This window comes from Mustela putorius, unplaced genomic scaffold (genome assembly GCF_011764305.1).
Source record: "Mustela putorius furo isolate JIRA1106 unplaced genomic scaffold, ASM1176430v1.1 tig00003988_pilon_pilon_pilon, whole genome shotgun sequence".
In the NCBI taxonomy this organism is placed as follows: Eukaryota; Metazoa; Chordata; class Mammalia; order Carnivora; family Mustelidae; genus Mustela; species Mustela putorius.
Genome location: NW_025422127.1, coordinates 9,849,097 through 9,866,905, shown reverse-complemented (window position 1 = coordinate 9,866,905; position 17,809 = coordinate 9,849,097). Strand labels below are relative to the sequence as shown.

The 17,809-nt window shown below is 38.2% G+C and overlaps 1 protein-coding gene across 8 annotated transcripts in view; it reads right to left on the bottom strand.

Moving 5' to 3' along the window:
- The window catches only part of CD163 (CD163 molecule), a 31,537-nt gene extending 27,382 nt beyond the window's left edge, over positions 1-4,155 (bottom strand). For 7 of the 8 annotated variants that reach the window (XM_013063610.1, XM_013063612.1, XM_013063613.1 and 4 more), the window contains exons 1-3: positions 4,000-4,155; positions 2,595-2,681; positions 1,336-1,656 (exon numbers count right to left, since the gene is read on the bottom strand). In XM_013063610.1, coding sequence (XP_012919064.1) covers positions 1,336-1,656; positions 2,595-2,681; positions 4,000-4,030 — 439 coding nt within the window. In that variant the 5' untranslated portion in view covers positions 4,031-4,155. The remainder of the gene's footprint in view (positions 1-1,335; positions 1,657-2,594; positions 2,682-3,999) is intronic. The other variant, XM_004766615.3, reaches the window with a different exon arrangement.
- Positions 4,156-17,809: the final 13,654 nt, after the last annotated feature.

The following is a 17,809-nucleotide window of genomic DNA, read 5'->3' as shown; positions in this document are numbered from 1 at the left end:
ACGGGCTCCATCCCACCACCCCAAGATCATGACCTGAGCCAAAACCAAGAGTCTGATGCTCAACCAACTGAGCCACCTAGGTTCCCTGAGCCTGGCAAGACTTATGATTTTTAAATTTGCTGCAGATGTTACTATTGTTCTTCCCTATCTTTCTGGTGTAATGATTAACAATAAAAAATTAGAAGAGGGAGGAGGGGGAAGAGGAGGAGTGGGGAGTGCAGGGATGGAAGGAAGGAAGAAGAAAAAGGTAGAGCTCTACATGTATTAAAGCACCGAGTTTTCAGAAACTGAAGTTTAAAAAATTTTAAGAACTTTGCTCAAAATAACATTCATGAGTGGCTGAGCTGGAATTCAGTTCCACATTTTTCTAGATATTAGCCTGTGCTGTTCCCAATATACCCCAATGCTTGGGGAGAGATGAGTCCTTTCTAAAAATCAATCCCGTAGAGGAGACGGTTTCTGAGAAGGGGGATAGGAGAGAGAGGCCAGAGAAATGAACAAGGAGAAATGGGAAGCCCAAGATTCTGAACTAGGTCATAAATATGACCTTGGGATTTATAGAAGAAAGGTCTGACACAGAACTTTCTGAGTTATTGTAAGGTCAACTGAGGTGAAATTTTTGAAATGTTTTATAAATCAAAACCACCATGGGGCACCTGGGTGGCTCAGTCAGTTAAGCATCTGACTCTTGATTTTGGCTCAGGTCGTGATCTCAGGGTCCTGGGATCAAGCCCTGTGTTGAGCTCTGCCCTCAGGGAGGGGGGCTGTTTGAGAATTCTCTCTATATTCTCTCTCCTTCTCCCTCTGTGCTCCCCAGCTCTCTCACTTCTCACAAATAAAGAAATCTTAACCCCCCCCACATACAACAATTCACCATTAAATGAAATGAATAGAATTATATACTGAAAAAAGTAATTATACTTAGCAAAACATCCTTCCTTCAACAAAGGATTAGTGCTAGGAATATTTATTTCTCAATTTAGTAAGTTGATTATCAGGGAATGGACAAAAAGTTCAAAGTCCAAAAGCAATACTGAGAAAGAGGACAAAGAATTCACTTAGATATGATATTTTTAAGTAGGAGTAGAGACTTACAGTAAGATTCCTAACTGTAAAATGAGGCTGGTCACTTCCTCATCGATTGTGGTACTCATAATCTCTTTTGATTTCTTTTCAATGATTTCTTTTCATCCGCTCTTTTGGTAACCGTTTGGGTGATTTTATATAGGAAACAGACGACTTATGAAAACTGGCTCCTTTTCATTTTTAACCCATCTACATATTTCTCCCCCACAAAGCATTTCATGTCGAGGCTTTGACTTTCGCAAGTCCTACCTGAGCAGGTTATTACAACATCCTGCTGATGAGTGCAGTTATGCTTTCCCCATCCATCATGTTTGCAGTCCCAGAGAGCAGACTCATTCCCTCGACAAGAGACATGATCCATCCAGATGCGTCCAGAGCCCGCCCAGGAATTAGTCCATCCAGTGGCTTTGACAGCAGTGGGACATCCCAGCTGCCTGCAAATCACAGAGACCTCATCCATGCCCCAGCCATTATTGCACACAGTTCCCCATTCCTCCTGGACTTTCACCTCCAATCTCCCGGTGCACTTGTCTTCACCATCCTTGAGCCTCAGCTCCTTCTCTTCTCCCCCTGCAACAATGCATAAAGACAGCCATTTGTCAGGATCCAAAGAGCACGTGGAGAATTATCATTCTTAGATTATTTATTTATTTTTTCAAAGCCAGATTTGAGAAGCATTCCCAGACTCATCCATGGTATAATAGGAGAATGCTATTTCATGGGTACCCAAGTACAAATATCAGCATCACAGGCTTCAGATGAAGCAAGGACATAAAACCAGCTAAGCTAAGTAATGCAATAATGCTGATTTATATAATCTCCACAGAGAGTTTACTATGTAAATAATATATTACAAAATTTTATAGGTACCAGCCATGTAAGTTTCTCCAAATTCCTAAGATGGATAGAAAGAAGGCTCCTGATGAAGATGAAAAAACCAGTCTTAAGTAATTTAATGCCCATTATACACATATAGGGAAAACATCAAGAATTTTTTAAAATACTAGTTGAAATCTGGCTGAAACTTTTCTACTTAAATGGAAGTCGAGATGGAGGTATTTTCCTATTACCTCCTATCTTGAAAAAAATCCCTCACCCTCCCCCAAACTACCCCCCTCAAATGTCCCAGCTACCATCCTATGATTACTTTAACATAGGAACCTGTGCCCTCACTGATGTCTATCTGGCCACCCTCAATACATTTTAAGGTAAATTTTGGCACTGAATTTATTAAAGTGTTCCTCAAATTCCATTTCATCCCAATAATTCTGAGTTTTTTCCTCCTCTGTATTGTTCCCTATTTTTTAGGTAGACATATTTTAAATCTCTAAGCGAAGTGAACATTTTTTTCCTGTGAAAGTTTATTTTATTTTGGGGGAAACCATGCTATTTTGTTCATATTTTAGTGTCACATGGTTAGGACCTATTTTCTGCTTTTAATATCTGATCCCTTGAAATCATGAAGCATGTTTTCATGAAGCATTATTTGCATTTGACAAAGCACTCACCGATAGAACTGGTGATCAAACAGGTACCAAGGATGGAGACCACAGCCATAGTGGAGGGACTCAAGAGGGTGAAACATCTTCTACAGTCTGTGAAAAAAAAAAAAAAAAGGAAGAAAAGGACAAAAGTATTGCCTTCCCAAAAAGAGGCTTTGGAGAAGACAGATGGTTTCAGAGATTCAAGGTTAGCAAGAAAAGTCAAAATGGCAAGTTGGACAGGAAATATTCATAGGATCAGGATCCTATAGTCTCAGTGAAATAGCTTTGGACATGTTCATGTTTACAGGCGACCTAGGGATGAGGAGTTAGGAGCAAGTTGCGTATGGAAAAGAATTTCAAGAGCAGACCTTAAAACCTGGAAAATCAAAAAAGCACCGATGAAGATTAGCAGGGGCACAGAATGATAGCCAACTACTGAGATCTCCAAGCCCACTGGATCCAGATGGTTAAGTTCCAGAAGGGAACAGATTCTTTGTATCAAGTTCAGCTCTGCTTCACCAGTACTGACACCATGTCTGTTAAACAGTAGCTGAACACTGATGGACTAAAGTGACAATGTTTATATGTGAAAAACTAAATTACTGGATCTTATCCCTAGATAGAGCATAAAGCTCTAAAGCTTTTATTACTCTCACTTACTCTAACCTGACATAAAAGCTAGCACGCGTTGGTGGCCACACAGGAGCACACACTTTGGGATAAGTCACTGAAGTGTGCCCTTTGGACACACTTTCATGTGGTACGCTATACTGCGATTAAAAAGTTTAGAAAAATGGGCCTCTTGGTGGTTCAGTTGGTTAAGCACTGGCCTTCGGCTCAGGCTGCGATCCTGGCGTCCTGGGATCGAGTCCCCAATCAGCCAGCTCCCTGCTCAGCAGACAGTCTGCTTTCTCCCTCTCCCTCTCCCACTGCTCATGCTCTCTCTCTTTCAAATAAAGAAATAAAATCTTCTTTTAAAAGAAAAGCTCTGAAAAAATTTTAAATGCTAAACAAGTCTATCATATCCATAAAAATCACAATGCAGATTTTAACACTCAGGGATGCTATTTAAATTTCCCTAAGTGATCAACTTGTAATCAGTATTCATTCTTGTATGGTCTGTCCATGTTTTCTAACAATTGTTGCTTTCCTACTCAATCTGGTTCAGTTCATTTCAACTCCTTTCTTAATTTTGCCTCAGCAATTTTACAAAACTGATGCCAAGTAATCTTTTTTGGTGCCAAGTCTAATCTTTATCCCCCATTTTCAATTTTGAATCTATGGCAGATACAAGTTACTGCCATAAAAGCTTAATGCCCACTTTCCATTCCTTACTTTCCCAATGCCAATCACTATTAAATAAGATTCACTGACTGTTAACTTCATACTACATTTAAAGGTAAATGTAGAATAAATGAGAAGAGTTTACCAGCAGATCCAGAGTTTCCATGTGGGACCATTCTGAGTTTGTCCAGTCCAAAGTTCTAATGATTTCTAAATCTTCTTGTATTTTTCTTTAGAAATGTTCTGCTAAAGAGGAGGACCACTAAGACTTCTAAAAATCATCTCACTTCCACAAAACAAAACAAAAAACCAGAAAGGCTACATAATGGAGGTGGAGTCAGTCAATAAAAAAAGGGAAGTCATTCATAAACTGAGGTTCCCTTTCATACTCACGTTTTCTTCAATATGGGATATGAAATAACCAAAATAAATTGAGAAACATTTACTACAGATTTATAGAAATTAAGGCGAAATATTAACTCATGTACTATTGTTATTGAAATGAATATTTAGATTTCAGTACTGTGTTTTGGACTAATAGAAACAAAAATGGCAATCATTATGTAGTTATGTCAAAAAACTAAAGTGAAATAAGCAAAGCATAATTAAATAATATTATAAATCATTTGTAATACTATTACTATAATCAAATGTACCAAATGAATAATTTTCTATAGACTATGTACAGAACTTGCTTTTTCTTTGCTAATGAGATGAAGAGCAGCAATAAAATTAGCCATGACCATTATGGAGTCTGAAAATGGTGCAATACAAATTTATAAGACATAATTTAAGCTCTAAATATCTCAAATTCAAGTGACAGGAATACATACATTAGCAATAATAAGCAGAAGTTCAAAGCAAAAGGTGAAAAATAGAGAAAAAAATGGTTATATCAACTGGGAGACAGGAATGAACAGTCAGAAAACTCTTTTCTGTGAGAAGATGCTTAAATTACGTCCTGAAATATGAGAAGGGCTTTGCCTCAAAGAAAAAAGATAAAGGGATTTAAGGCATAAGAAAAAACACATACAAAACAACACAACCATGTGAAAACATGGAAATTTGATGGTCCATGGTGGCATAAATATTCTCAGGTATTAGTGGTGGGCCAGAAGAGGGAAGTTTAAGAAGCATCACCAGTTTTACAAGGAGATATTCCCTACAATCTGGTCAACAAGGGCATGCTGGAGTCTTTCCATTTCTTGGACACAACTAACCTCTTACTTACATTTCCTTCTGTATGTATTGCTTCCCACCACTGTCTTCTTGCATGAGCTAACCCTTACTCATCCAGCTTTTATTTCTTAGTTAAAAACCACTTTGCTAGGAAAAAGAACCTTAACCTTGAATTATTCAGGAAAATGTGTTCTCCATGGTAACCTGTGCTTTGGAGATCATAACTTACAGTTTTTATAATTATTTATTGTTCATCTTACTTGTTGGTCTTAAAACACTAAGGAGAGGAAGTGTGTCTTCTTTTTCAGCAAGACATCCATCAGCCCTTGCCAAAGGGTAGGCACTTGATAATACTTATTTTTTTGTTATTGTGAAAAATGATAATGCTGCTACTGTTGCAGAGATAAACTGCAACATGAAGTTTACATGAAGAAAGGCATCCTGTATCCTATGTTATAAAGTCCTATGCCTTGGCATGGAACTCTCTCGAGGCAGTAAACTAGAGCAACCATGGGACTTATCTTGTTAGTTTCTCATCTCTCATGGATCACTGTCTCTTGTTGCCTATTTCATCTGTTTTTCAGTTATTTCTGGTGGGAGAATAAATGCACTTCCTTTTTCTTCCTTCTTAATGGAAGCAGAAATTTTTTGCTCACTAAGATTTTTATCTTTTGAATTTTGCACTGGTCTAGTCCTTCCACTCTGCTACTACATTTTTTTTTCCAATTAGGCTTTTCTTATAATCTTAACAAATTTAATAAATAACATTCTACTTTCACTGCATTTTATTCTTGCCCTCATTTCTATTACCATCCATGCCTCCAATCATCTTCAATATTGCTACCAAGGTAAAATGTAAAACACGATGCTTAGGATGCTTGGGTAGTGTCGTTGGGTAAGCATCCAATTCTTGGTTTCAGCTCAGGTCACGATCTCAGGGTGGTAAGATTGAGCCCACATTGGGCTCTGTGATCAGTAGGGAGTCTGGTTGAAGATCCCCACCTTCAGCTCCTCCCCTCACTTGCTCTCTCTCTCTCTAAAATAAATAAATAAAACTTTAAATACACACGCCAAAAACATCTTTTTTATTTCAATTTTTTCAATTTATTTATTTTCAGAAAAACAGTATTCATTATTTTTTCACCACACCCAGTGCTCCATGCAATCCGTGCCCCCTGTAATACCCAACACCTGGTACCCCAACCTCCCACCCCCCCACCCCTTCAAAACCAGAAAAACTCTGTTTTTTCAGAGTCCATAGTCTCTCATGGTTCACCTCCCCTTCCAATTTCCCCCAACTTCCTTCTCCTCTCTATCTCCCCATGTCCTCCATGCTATTTGTTATGCTCCACAAATAAGTGAAACCATGTGATAATTGACTCTCTCTGCTTGACTTATTTCACTCAGCATAATCTCTTCCAGTCCCATCCATGTTGCTACAAAAGTTGGGTATTCATCCTGTCTGATGGAGGCATAATACTCCATAGTGTATATGGACCACATCTTCCTTATCTATTCGTCCATTGAAGAGCATCTTGGTTCTTTCCACAGTTTGGCGACCATGGCCATTGCTGCTATAAACATTGGGGTACAGATGGCCCTTCTTTTCACGACATCTGTATCCTTGGGGTAAATACCCAGGAGTGCAATGGCAGGGTCATAGGGAAGCTCTATTTTTAATTTCTTGAGGAATCTCCACACTGTTCTCCAAAGTGGCTGTACCAACTTGCATTCCCACCAACAGTGTAAGAGGGTTCCCCTTTTTCCACATCCTCTCCAATACATGTTGTTTCCTGTTTTGTTAATTTTGGCCATTCTAACTGGTGTAAGGTGATATCTCAATGTGGTTTTAATTTGAATCTCCCTGAGGGCTAATGATGATGAACATTTTTTCATGTGTCTGATAGCCATTTGTATGTCTTGATTGGAGAAGTGTCTGTTCATATGTTCTGCCCATTTTTTGATATGTTTGCCTGTTTCCTGTGTGTTGAGTTTGAGGAGTTCATTATAGATCCTGGATATCAACCTTTTGTCTGTACTGTCATTTGCAAATATCTTCTCCCAAAAAACATCTTTTTGATACTATAATTTTGAAAAACATTTACTGTCATTATTTATTTATATATAACCTGTACTTTGAAAATGGTAACTCATACTTTATATAATTATTGTTCATCTTACATTAGTCAATATACCAAGGATAAGAAGAGTGTCTTATTTTTCAACAAGTTGAATATATGACTCCTCTATTTATTATTTCTTGTCACTTTGATTTTTTCCCTTTGCCCTTCAATCCTGCTGCCTGCACGTTTTTCTCTCACCAGTCCTTGTCATGGACCAACACTCCAGTATTTGATGCAGATCCTCAAATACACATATACACAGACTTGTAAAATGAGTTTTGCCTGCTTGTGTTTTTAAATTACATAAATGGTATGTTATAATTAAAAAGTAAAAGGGGAACCTGGTTAGCTCAGTCAGTTAATCATCTGACTCTTGATGTTGGCTCAGGTCATAATCTCAAGGTCATGAGACTGAGTCCCATGTTCAAGCGTGGAGCCTGGTTGAGATTCTCTTTATCCTCTGCTCCCCCTCGCTCCCTCTCTAAAAAAAATAAATAAGAAAAGACAATAGTAATAGTAACAATAATAACACAAAGAATAAGTAGATAAATGGAAGAATATTATTATAAAATTTAGGTACTATACTTATAAATTGGCAAAATATCTTTCGAAGGTAGACTATAATGAGCTACATTGTATACTATAAACCTAAAAGAGCCACTAAAATAACAAAACAAAGAGTCGTAGCTAATAAGCCAAAAAAGTAGATTAAGTGGAATCAAAGGTATTTAATCCAAAAGAAGCCATAAATAGAGAAAAGGAATAAGAATTGATTGGACAAATAGAAAACAGAGGCAAGATAATAGATTTGGACTCAAATATATTTATAATTGCATTAACTATAAATGATCTAGGCACACCCAATTAAAAGGCAGAAATTAGCAGCTTGTATTAAAAATCACAATTCAACTATACAATGCCTGAGTAAAATAAAAAATAAAATAGGCTAAAAGTAAAATTATGAAAAAAGATATGCCATGCTAACATCAATGAAAAGAAAGGCAGAATAGCTATATTAGAATCAGTGAATGTGCATTTCAGAGCAAAAAATATTTCTAGTAACAAAGAAAACCATTTCATAATAGTAAATGAGTCCATTTATCAAGAGTGCATAACAATCCTAAATGTTTATGAAATTAACATGAAAGCTTCAAAACCCACTAAGCAAAAATTTATAGAACTGCAAGGAGAAATAGCAGATCCATAATTATGGTAGGAGATTTCCATCTCTCTCTGTCAATAATTGATAGAAAATCAGACAGAAAATCAGTAAGAAGACAGTAGAATTAAAATTATCAATCAAATTAATCATGTAGAGGACAGTTTATTCAATAACTAGAGAATATAGGTTCTTTTCAAGTGCAAGCAAAACATTTGCCTAGAAGATATTTCTGGACATATAAAATTTCTCAACACATTTAAAGTAATTCAAAACATACAAAATATCTTCTCTGATCACAATGGAATGAAATTAGGGGCTCCTGGGTGGCTCAGTCAGTTAAGTGTCCGACTCTTGATTTTGGCCCAAGTCATAATTTCAGGGTCCTGCATAGGCTCCCCTCTCAGTAGTGAGTCTGCCTGTCTCCTTCTCACTACACACCCCTCCCTAACTCCACCCTCTGCTCTCACTCTTTCTCTAAAATAAATAAGTAAATCTTTAAAAGATCCAACAGACTGAAATTAAAAATCAATAATGAAAATATTTTGGAAAACTTTATTTATTTATTTATTTATTTTTAATTTTCTTTTCAGCATAACAGTATTCATTTTTTAAAATTTATTTTTTATTTATTTTCAGCATAACAGTATTCATTATCTTTGCACCATACCCACTGCTCCATGCAATCCGTGCCCTCTGTAATACCCAACACCTGGTACCCCAACCTCCCACCCCCCCACCCCTTCAAAACCAGAAAAACTCTGTTTTTTCAGAGTCCATAGTCTCTCATGGTTCACCTCCCCTTCCAATTTCCCCCAACTTCCTTCTCCTCTCTATCTCCCCATGTCCTCCATGCTATTTGTTATGCTCCACAAATAAGTGAAACCATGTGATAATTGACTCTCTCTGCTTGACTTATTTCACTCAGCATAATCTCTTCCAGTCCCGTCCATGTTGCTACAAAAGTTGGGTATTCATCCTTTCTGATGGAGGCATAATACTCCATAGTGTATATGGACCACATCTTGCTTATCCATTTGTCCCTTGAAGGGCATCTTGGTTCTTTCCACAGTTTGGCGACTGTGGCCATTGCTGCTGTAAACATTGGGGTACAGATAGCCCTTCTTTTCACTACATCTGTATCTTTGGAGTCAATACCCCGTAGTGTAATTGCAGGGTCCTAGGGAAGCTCTATTTTTAATTTCTTGAGGAATCTCCACACTGTTCTCCAAAGTGGCTGCACCAACTTGCATTCCCACACCTGGTGGAAGAGGGTTCCCCTTTCTCCACATCCTCTCCAACACATGTTGTTTCCCGTCTTGCTAATTTTGGCCATTCTAACTGGTGTAAGGTGATATCTCAATGTGGTTTTAAGTTGAATCTCCCTGATGGCTAGTGATGATGAACAGTTTTGCATGTGTCTGATAGCCATTTGTATGTCTTCACTGGAGAAGTGTCTGTTCATATCTTCTGCCCATTTTTAATATGATTGTCTGTTTTGTGTCTGTTGAGTTTGAGGAGTTCTTTATAGATCCTGGATATCAACCTTTTGTCTGTACTGTCATTTGCAAATATCTTCTCCCATTCCATGGGTGGCCTACTGCTTTTTCAGAAGAGTTTTCAGGGTAAGTTGTTAGGTTTTCAGTAATTATTGTTCTTTGGGTTTTTAGAGCATTGAGATTTAGGAATTTTAAGGGGATGAGAAGGGTTGTTCAGGGTCTGACTTACAGATAAAATATTTTCTCTTGTGAATTTATTTTTTTTCTTTACCCCATCATTTCTTTCCCTGTACCTTCTTACTAGCCAAATGTAGGCCCCTTGCTTTGTTTCTGGTTTTGCTTTGCTTTATCATTGGTTGATTCCAGCTCCCAATTAGTCATGTAAGATGAATTTCAATCCTTACCTCTTATGATACAAAAATTAACTCAAAATGGATCAGAAACATAAACTGAAGACCTAAAATGGGAAAGCTTTTAAAAGAAAAGAGAGGAGAAAAATCTCTGTGACCTTAAGTTCTATAAAATGTTCTAATACCAAAAGCATGAGTCATAAAATGGTAATTTGATAAATTGGATAGCATCAAAATTTTAAAACTCTGCTCTTCAAAGTCACAAAAGGATGAAAGGCAAGCCACAGACTAAGAGAGAAAAGATTTACAAATCATGTATTTGATAAAGGACTTATATTCAAAATTTATAAAGAATTCTCAAAACTCAATACTATGAAAACAACCAGCCTTATTAAAAAAATAATACAAGAATTTTGTACAGACCCCTCACCAACGAATGTGTAAGATGGCAAATAAGCACATGGAGTGATTCTCAACAGGAGAAATGCAAGTTGAGAAATCACAATGAAATACAACTTATATACCTTTTAAAACATCTAAAACTACAAAGATTGACTATACCACGTGTCGAGAATGCTGAGGAACTGGAACTGTCATATAGTTTTAAAGAGCATTTAAATGATGCAACCAGTTTTAAAAAACAGTTTGACAGTTTTTAAAAAAAAGTTTAAGCAAATTCTTCAGTTTTTACTTAAGGCAAATGGTAACATATGTCCCTTTAATGACTTGTGCATGAATATTTATGCCAGTTTTATTTGTAATAGACAAAAACTAGAAACAAACCAAAGGTCTTTCAACCAGTGAATGGGTGAGCAAGCAGGGGAATGAACTATTGCAACAGGCTACAGCAGGAATGAATCATACTTTGTGATTATATTTCTAAAGAATTATGGAAAATGCAAAGCAATCTCTTGTGACTGGAAGCAGTGGTCACTTAGACATGGATTGGGAAGGGTGGGAAGGAGGGATTACAATAGGAGGTAATTATGATGAAACTTTTTAGAGCAAATGATATGCTCATTGTCTTCATTGTGTTGATGGCTTTAGGTGTACACCTATAACAAAAGTAAAAAAATTGAATCCTATAAGCATGTACAGCTTGGTGTCTATCATTTATACCCTTATACAGCTGTTTGGAAAATTTCAGTGAGCAATTATTAGTGGAAGGTAAAGGAAAGGGAGAAGTCAGCCCCATCTTTACAACACATTATGGGGCAGGGCAAACCCTGCAGTGAGAATCATGTTTGCGGGAACTAGATATGTACAAAGATGTAGGAGGATCTGGAAATTAGAACCTAATTTGGTAGGAAATCTGTGACATATTTATATCAGTGTGTGCGTGGCATATGGAAGAAGGAAGAGAAATAAAGAAGGAGGGTGGTACCAGATTTTGGAACTTCTTTGAATTTTAATTTTTTATTTTTTTTAGATTTTATTTATTTATTTGACAGAGAGAGAGATCACAAGTAAGCAGAGAGGCAGACAAAGAGAGAGGGGGAAGTGTCTGCTCATATCTTCTGCCGATTTTTTGATATAATTGTCTGTTTTGTGTGTGTTGAGTTTGAGGAGTTCATTATAGATCCTGGATATCAACCTTTTGTCTATACTGTCATTTGAAAATATCTTCTCCCATTCCGTGGGTTGCCTCTTTGTTTTCTTGACTGTTTCCTTTGCTGTGCAGAAGCTTTTGATTTTGATGAAGTCCCAAAACTTCATCTTCGCTTTTGTTTCCTTTGCCTTTGGAGACATATCTTGAAAGAAGTTGCTGTGGCTGATATCGAAGAGATTACTGCCTATGTTCTCCTCTAGGATTCTGATGGATTCCTGTCTCACGTTGAGGTCTTTAATCCATTTTGAGTTTATCTTTGTGTACGGTGTAAGAGAATGGTCAAGTTTCATTCTTCTACATATAGCTGTCCAGTTTTCCCAGCACCATTTATTGAAGAGACTGTCTTTTTTCCACTGTATATTTTTTCCTGTTTTGTTGAAGATTCAAAAATGTGGTAGGATACGAAGTCAATGTGCAGAAATCAGTGGTTTTCTTATACACTTCTCCAATAAAGACATACAAATGGCTATCAGACACATGAAAAAATGTTCATCATCACTAGCCATCAGGGAGATTCAAATTAAAACTACATTGAGATATCACCTTACACCAGTTAGAATGGCCAAAATTAGCAAGACGGGAAACAACATGTGTTGGAGAGGATGTGGAGAAAGGGGAACCCTCTTACACTGTTGGTGGGAATGCAAGTTGGTGCAGCCACTTTGCAGAACAGTGTGGAGATTCCTCAAGAAATTAAAAATAGAACTTCCCTATGACCCTGCCATTGCACTCCTGGGTATTTACCCCAAGGATACAGATGTAGTGAAAAGAAGGGCCATCTGTACCCCAATGTTTATAGCACCAATGGCCACAGTCGCCAGACTGTGGAAAGAACCAAGATACCCTTCAACGGATGAATGGATAAGGAAGATGTGGTCCATATACACTTGGAGTATTATGCCTCTATCAGAAAGGACGAATACCCAACTTTTGTAGCAACATGGACGGGACTGGAAGAGATTATGCTGAGTGAAATAAGTCAAGCAGAGAGAGTCAATTATCATATGGTTTCACTCATTTGTGGAGCATAACAAAAAGCATGGAGGACATGGGGAGTTAGAGAGAAGGGGGGTGAGGTAAATAGGAATGGGAGGTGAATCATGAGAGACTATGGACTCTGAAAAACAATCTGAGGGGTTTGAAGTGGTGGGGGTGGGGAGGTCGGGGTACCAGGTGGTGGGTATTAAGAGGGCACGGATTGCATGGAGAACTGGGTGTGATCAAAAAATAATGATACTGTTATGCTGAAAAGAAGAAAGAAAGAAAGAAAGAAAGAAAGGAGTCAAGATGGCGGAGAAGTAGCAGGCTGAGACTATTTCAGCTAGCTGGAGATCAACTAGATAGCTTATCTAAAGATTGCAAACACCTGAAAATCCATCAGCAGATCGAAGAGAAGAAGAACAGCAATTCTGGAAACAGGAAAACAACCACTTTCTGAAAGGTAGGACTGGCGGAGAAGTGAATCCAAAGCGACGGGAAGATAGACCCCGGGGGGAGGGGCCGGCTCCCGGCAAGCGGCGGAGCAACCGCGCACAAAATCAGGACTTTTAAAAGCCTGTTCCGCTGAGGGACATCGCTCCAGAGACTAAACCAGGGCGAAGCCCACGCGGGGTTAGTGTGGCCTCAGGTTCCGCAGGGTCACAGAAGGATCGGGGGTGTCTGAGTGTCGTAGAGCTTGCGGGTATTGTAACGGGAAAGCCGGCTAGAGAGACAGGCTGACAGTAAGCTCGCAGCTCGGGGTGACCTTGAACCGGTCACAGGCTTGGTGATCTCGGAGCGCGCCCAGAGGTCAGGCAGACAGGAGTAACTGGGCACTGTTCTCTGAGGACACTGAGGAGTGGGGCCCTGGGCTCTCGGCTCCTCCGGGCCGGAGACCTGGAGGCCACCATTTGTATTCCTGTCCTCCGGAACTCTACGGAAAGCGCTCAGGGACAAAAGCTCCTAAAAGCAACCCCGAGAGGATTACTCACCCCAGCCCCTGATAAGGGCGGTGCAATTCCCCCTGGGGCAAAGACACTTGAGAATCACTACACCAGGCCCCTCCCCCAGAAGATCAACAAGAAATCCAGCCAATACCAAGTTCACCTACCAAGGAGTGCGGTTTCAATACCAACGAGAGCAGCAGAATTCCAGAGGAGGAGAAAGCAAAGCACGGAACTCATGGCTTTTTCCCTGTGATTTTTTTTAGTCTTGCAGTTAATTTAATTTTTTTCTTTTTCATTTTTTGTTTTTTTTCTCACCTTCTAGTTAAATTTTTTTAACTTTTCCTTTTTCTTTTTTAACGTTTTTTAACTAGTTTATCTAATATATATATATTTTTTCTTTTTTTATATTTTTCTTATTTGTTTTCTATTTTTAATTCTTTTCTTTTCTTTTTAATCTTTTTTCTTTTTTTTTTCTTTCTTCCTTTCTGAACCTCTTTTTATCCCCTTTCTCCCCCTTCACGATTTGGGATCTCTTGTAATTTGGTTAAAGCATATTTTCCTGGGGTTGTTGCCACCCTTTTAGTATTTTACTTGCTCCTTCATATACTCTTATCTGGACAAAATAACAAGACGGAAAAATTCAACACAAAAAAAAGAACAAGAGGAAGTACCGAAGGCTAGGGACCTAATCAATACAGACATTGGTAATATGTCAGATCTAGAGTTCAGAATGACAATTCTCAAGGTTCTAGCTGGGCTCGAAAAAGGCATGGAAGATATTAGAGAAACACTCTCGAGAGATATAAAAGCCCTTTATGGAGAAATAAAAGAACTAAAATCTAACCAAGTTGAAATCAAAAAAGCTATTAATGAGGTGCAATCAAAAATGGAGGCTCTCACTGCTAGGATAAATGAGGCAGAAGAAAGAATTAGTGATATAGAAGACCAAATGAGAGAGAATAAAGAAGCTGAGCAAAAGAGGGACAAACAGCTACTGGACCACAAGGAGAGAATTCGAGAGATAAGTGACACCATAAGATGAAACAACATTAGAATAATTGGGATACCAGAAGAAGAAGAAAGAGAGAGGGGAGCAGAAGGTATACTGGAGAGAATTATTGGGGAGAATTTCCCCAATATGGCAAAGGGAACGAGCATCAAAATTCAGGAGGTTCAGAGAACGCCCCTCAAAATCAATAAGAATAGGCCCACACCCCGTCACTTAATAGTAAAATTTACAAGTCTCAGTGACAAAGAGAAAATCCTGAAAGCAGCCCGGGAAAAGAAGTCTGTAACATACAATGGTAAAAATATTAGATTGGCAGCTGACTTATCCACAGAGACCTGGCAGGCCAGAAAGAGCTGGCATGATATTTTCAGAGCACTAAACGAGAAAAACATGTAGCCAAGAATACTATATCCAGCTAGGCTATCATTGAAAATAGAAGGAGAGATTAAAAGCTTCCAGGACAAACAAAAACTGAAAGAATTTGCAAACACCAAACCAGCTCTACAGGAAATATTGAAAGGGGACCTCTAAGCAAAGAGAGAGCCTACAAGTGGTAGATCAGAAAGGAACAGAGACCATATACAGTAACAGTCACCTTACAGGCAATACAATGGCACTAAATTCATATCTCTCAATAGTTACCCTGAATGTTAATGGGCTAAATGCCCAAAAGACACAGGGTATCAGAATGGATAAAAACAACAACAAGAAATCCAGCCAATACCAAGTTCACCTACCAAGGAGTGCGGTACAAACTATTATAAGAACATACTATAAGCAACTCATCAATATGTTGCCTCCAAGAAACTCATTTTAAGCCCGAAGACACCTCCAGATTTAAAGTGAGGGGGTGGAAAAGAATTTACCATGCTAATGGACATCAGAAGAAAGCAGGCGTGGCAATCCTTATATCAGATCAATTAGATTTTAAGCCAAAGACTATAATAAGAGATGAGGAAGGACACTATATCATACTCAAAGGGTCTGTCCAACAAGAAGACTTAATAATTTTAAATATCTATACCCCCAATGTGGGAGCAGCCAACTATATAAACCAATTAATAACAAAATCAAAGAAACACATAAACAATAATACAATAATAGTAGGGGACTTTAACACTCCCCTCACTGAAATGGACAGATCATCCAAGCAAAAGATCAGCAAGGAAATAAAGGCCTTAAAGGACACACTGGACCAGATGGACATCACAGATATATTCAAAACATTTCATCCCAAAGCAACAGAATACACATTTTTCTCTAGTGCACATGGAACATTCTCCAGAATAGATCACATCCTCGGTCCTAAATCAGGACTCAACCGGTATCAAAAGATTGGGATCATTCCCTGCATATTTTCAGACCACAATGCTCTGAAGCTAGAGCTCAACCACAGGAGGGTGTTTGGAAAGAACCCCAATACATGGAGACTAAACAGCATCCTTCTAAAGAATGAATGGGTCAACCAGGAAATTAAAGAAGAATTGAAAAAAATCATGGAAACAAATGATAATGAAAATACAACGGTTCAAAATCTGTGGGACACAACAAAGGCAGCCCTGAGAGGAAAATATATAGCAGTACAAGCCTTTCTCAAGAAACAAGAAAGGTCTCAGGTACACAACCTAACCCTACACCTAAAGGAGCTCGAGAAAGAACAAGAAAGAAACCCTAAGCCCAGCAGGAGAAGAGAAATCATAAAGATCAGAGCAGAAATCAATGAAATAGAAACCAAAATAACAATAGAACGAATCAACGAAACTAGGAGCTGGTTCTTTGAAAGAATTAATAAAATTGATAAACCCCTGGTCCGACTTATCAAAAAGAAAAGAGAAAGGACCCAAATAAATAAAATCATGAATGAAAGAGGAGAGATCACAACTAACACCAAAGAAATACAAACTATTATAAGAACATACTATAAGCAACTCTACACCAATAAATTTGACAATCTGGAAGAAATGGATGCATTCCTAGAAACATATAAACTACCACAACTGAACCAGGAAGAAATAGAAAGCCTGAACAGACCCATAACCAGTAAGGAGATTGAAACAGTCATTAAAAATCTCCAAACAAACAAAAGCCCAGGGCCAGATGGCTTCCTGGGGGAATTCTACCAAACATTTAAAGAAGAACTAATTCCTATTCTCCTGAAACTGTTCCAAAAAATAGAAATGGAAGGGAAACTTCCAAACTCATTTTATGAGGCCAGCATCACCTTGATCCCAAAACCAGACAAGGATCCCATCAAAAAAGAGAGCTATAGACCGATATCCTTGATGAACACAGATGCGAAAATACTCAACAAAATACTAGCCAATAGGATTCAACAGTACATTAAAAGGATTATTCACCACAACCACGTGGGATTTATTCCAGGGCTGCAAGGTTGGTTCAACATCCACAAATCAGTCAGTGTGATACAACACATCAATAAAAGAAAGAACAAGAACCATATGATACTCTCAATAGATGCTGAAAAAGCATTTGACAAAGTACAGCATCCCTTCCTGATCAAAACTCTTCAAAGTGTAGGGATAGAGGGCACATACCTCAATATCATCAAAGCCATCTATGAGAAACCCACCGCAAATATCATTCTCAATGGAGAGAAACTGAAAGCTTTTCCGCTAAGGTCAGGAACACAGCAGGGATGTCCATTATCACCACTGCTATTGAACATAGTACTAGAAGTCCTAGCCTCAGCAATCAGACAACAAAAGGAAATTAAAGGCATCCAAATCAGCAAAGAAGAAGTCAAATTATCACTCTTCGCAGATGATATGATTCTATATGTGGAAAACCCAAAAGACCCCACTCCAAAACTGCTAGAACTTGTACAGGAATTCAGTAAAGTGTCAGGATATAAAATCAATGCACAGAAATCAGTTGCATTTCTCTACACCAACAGCAAGACAGAAGAAAGAGAAATTAAGGAGTCAATCCCATTTACAATTGCACCCAAAACCATAAGATACCTAGGAATAAACCTAACCAAAGAGGCACAGAATCTATATTCAGAGAACTATAAAGTACTCATGAAAGAAATTGAGGAAGACACAAAGAAATGGAAAAATGTTCCATGCTCCTGGATTGGAA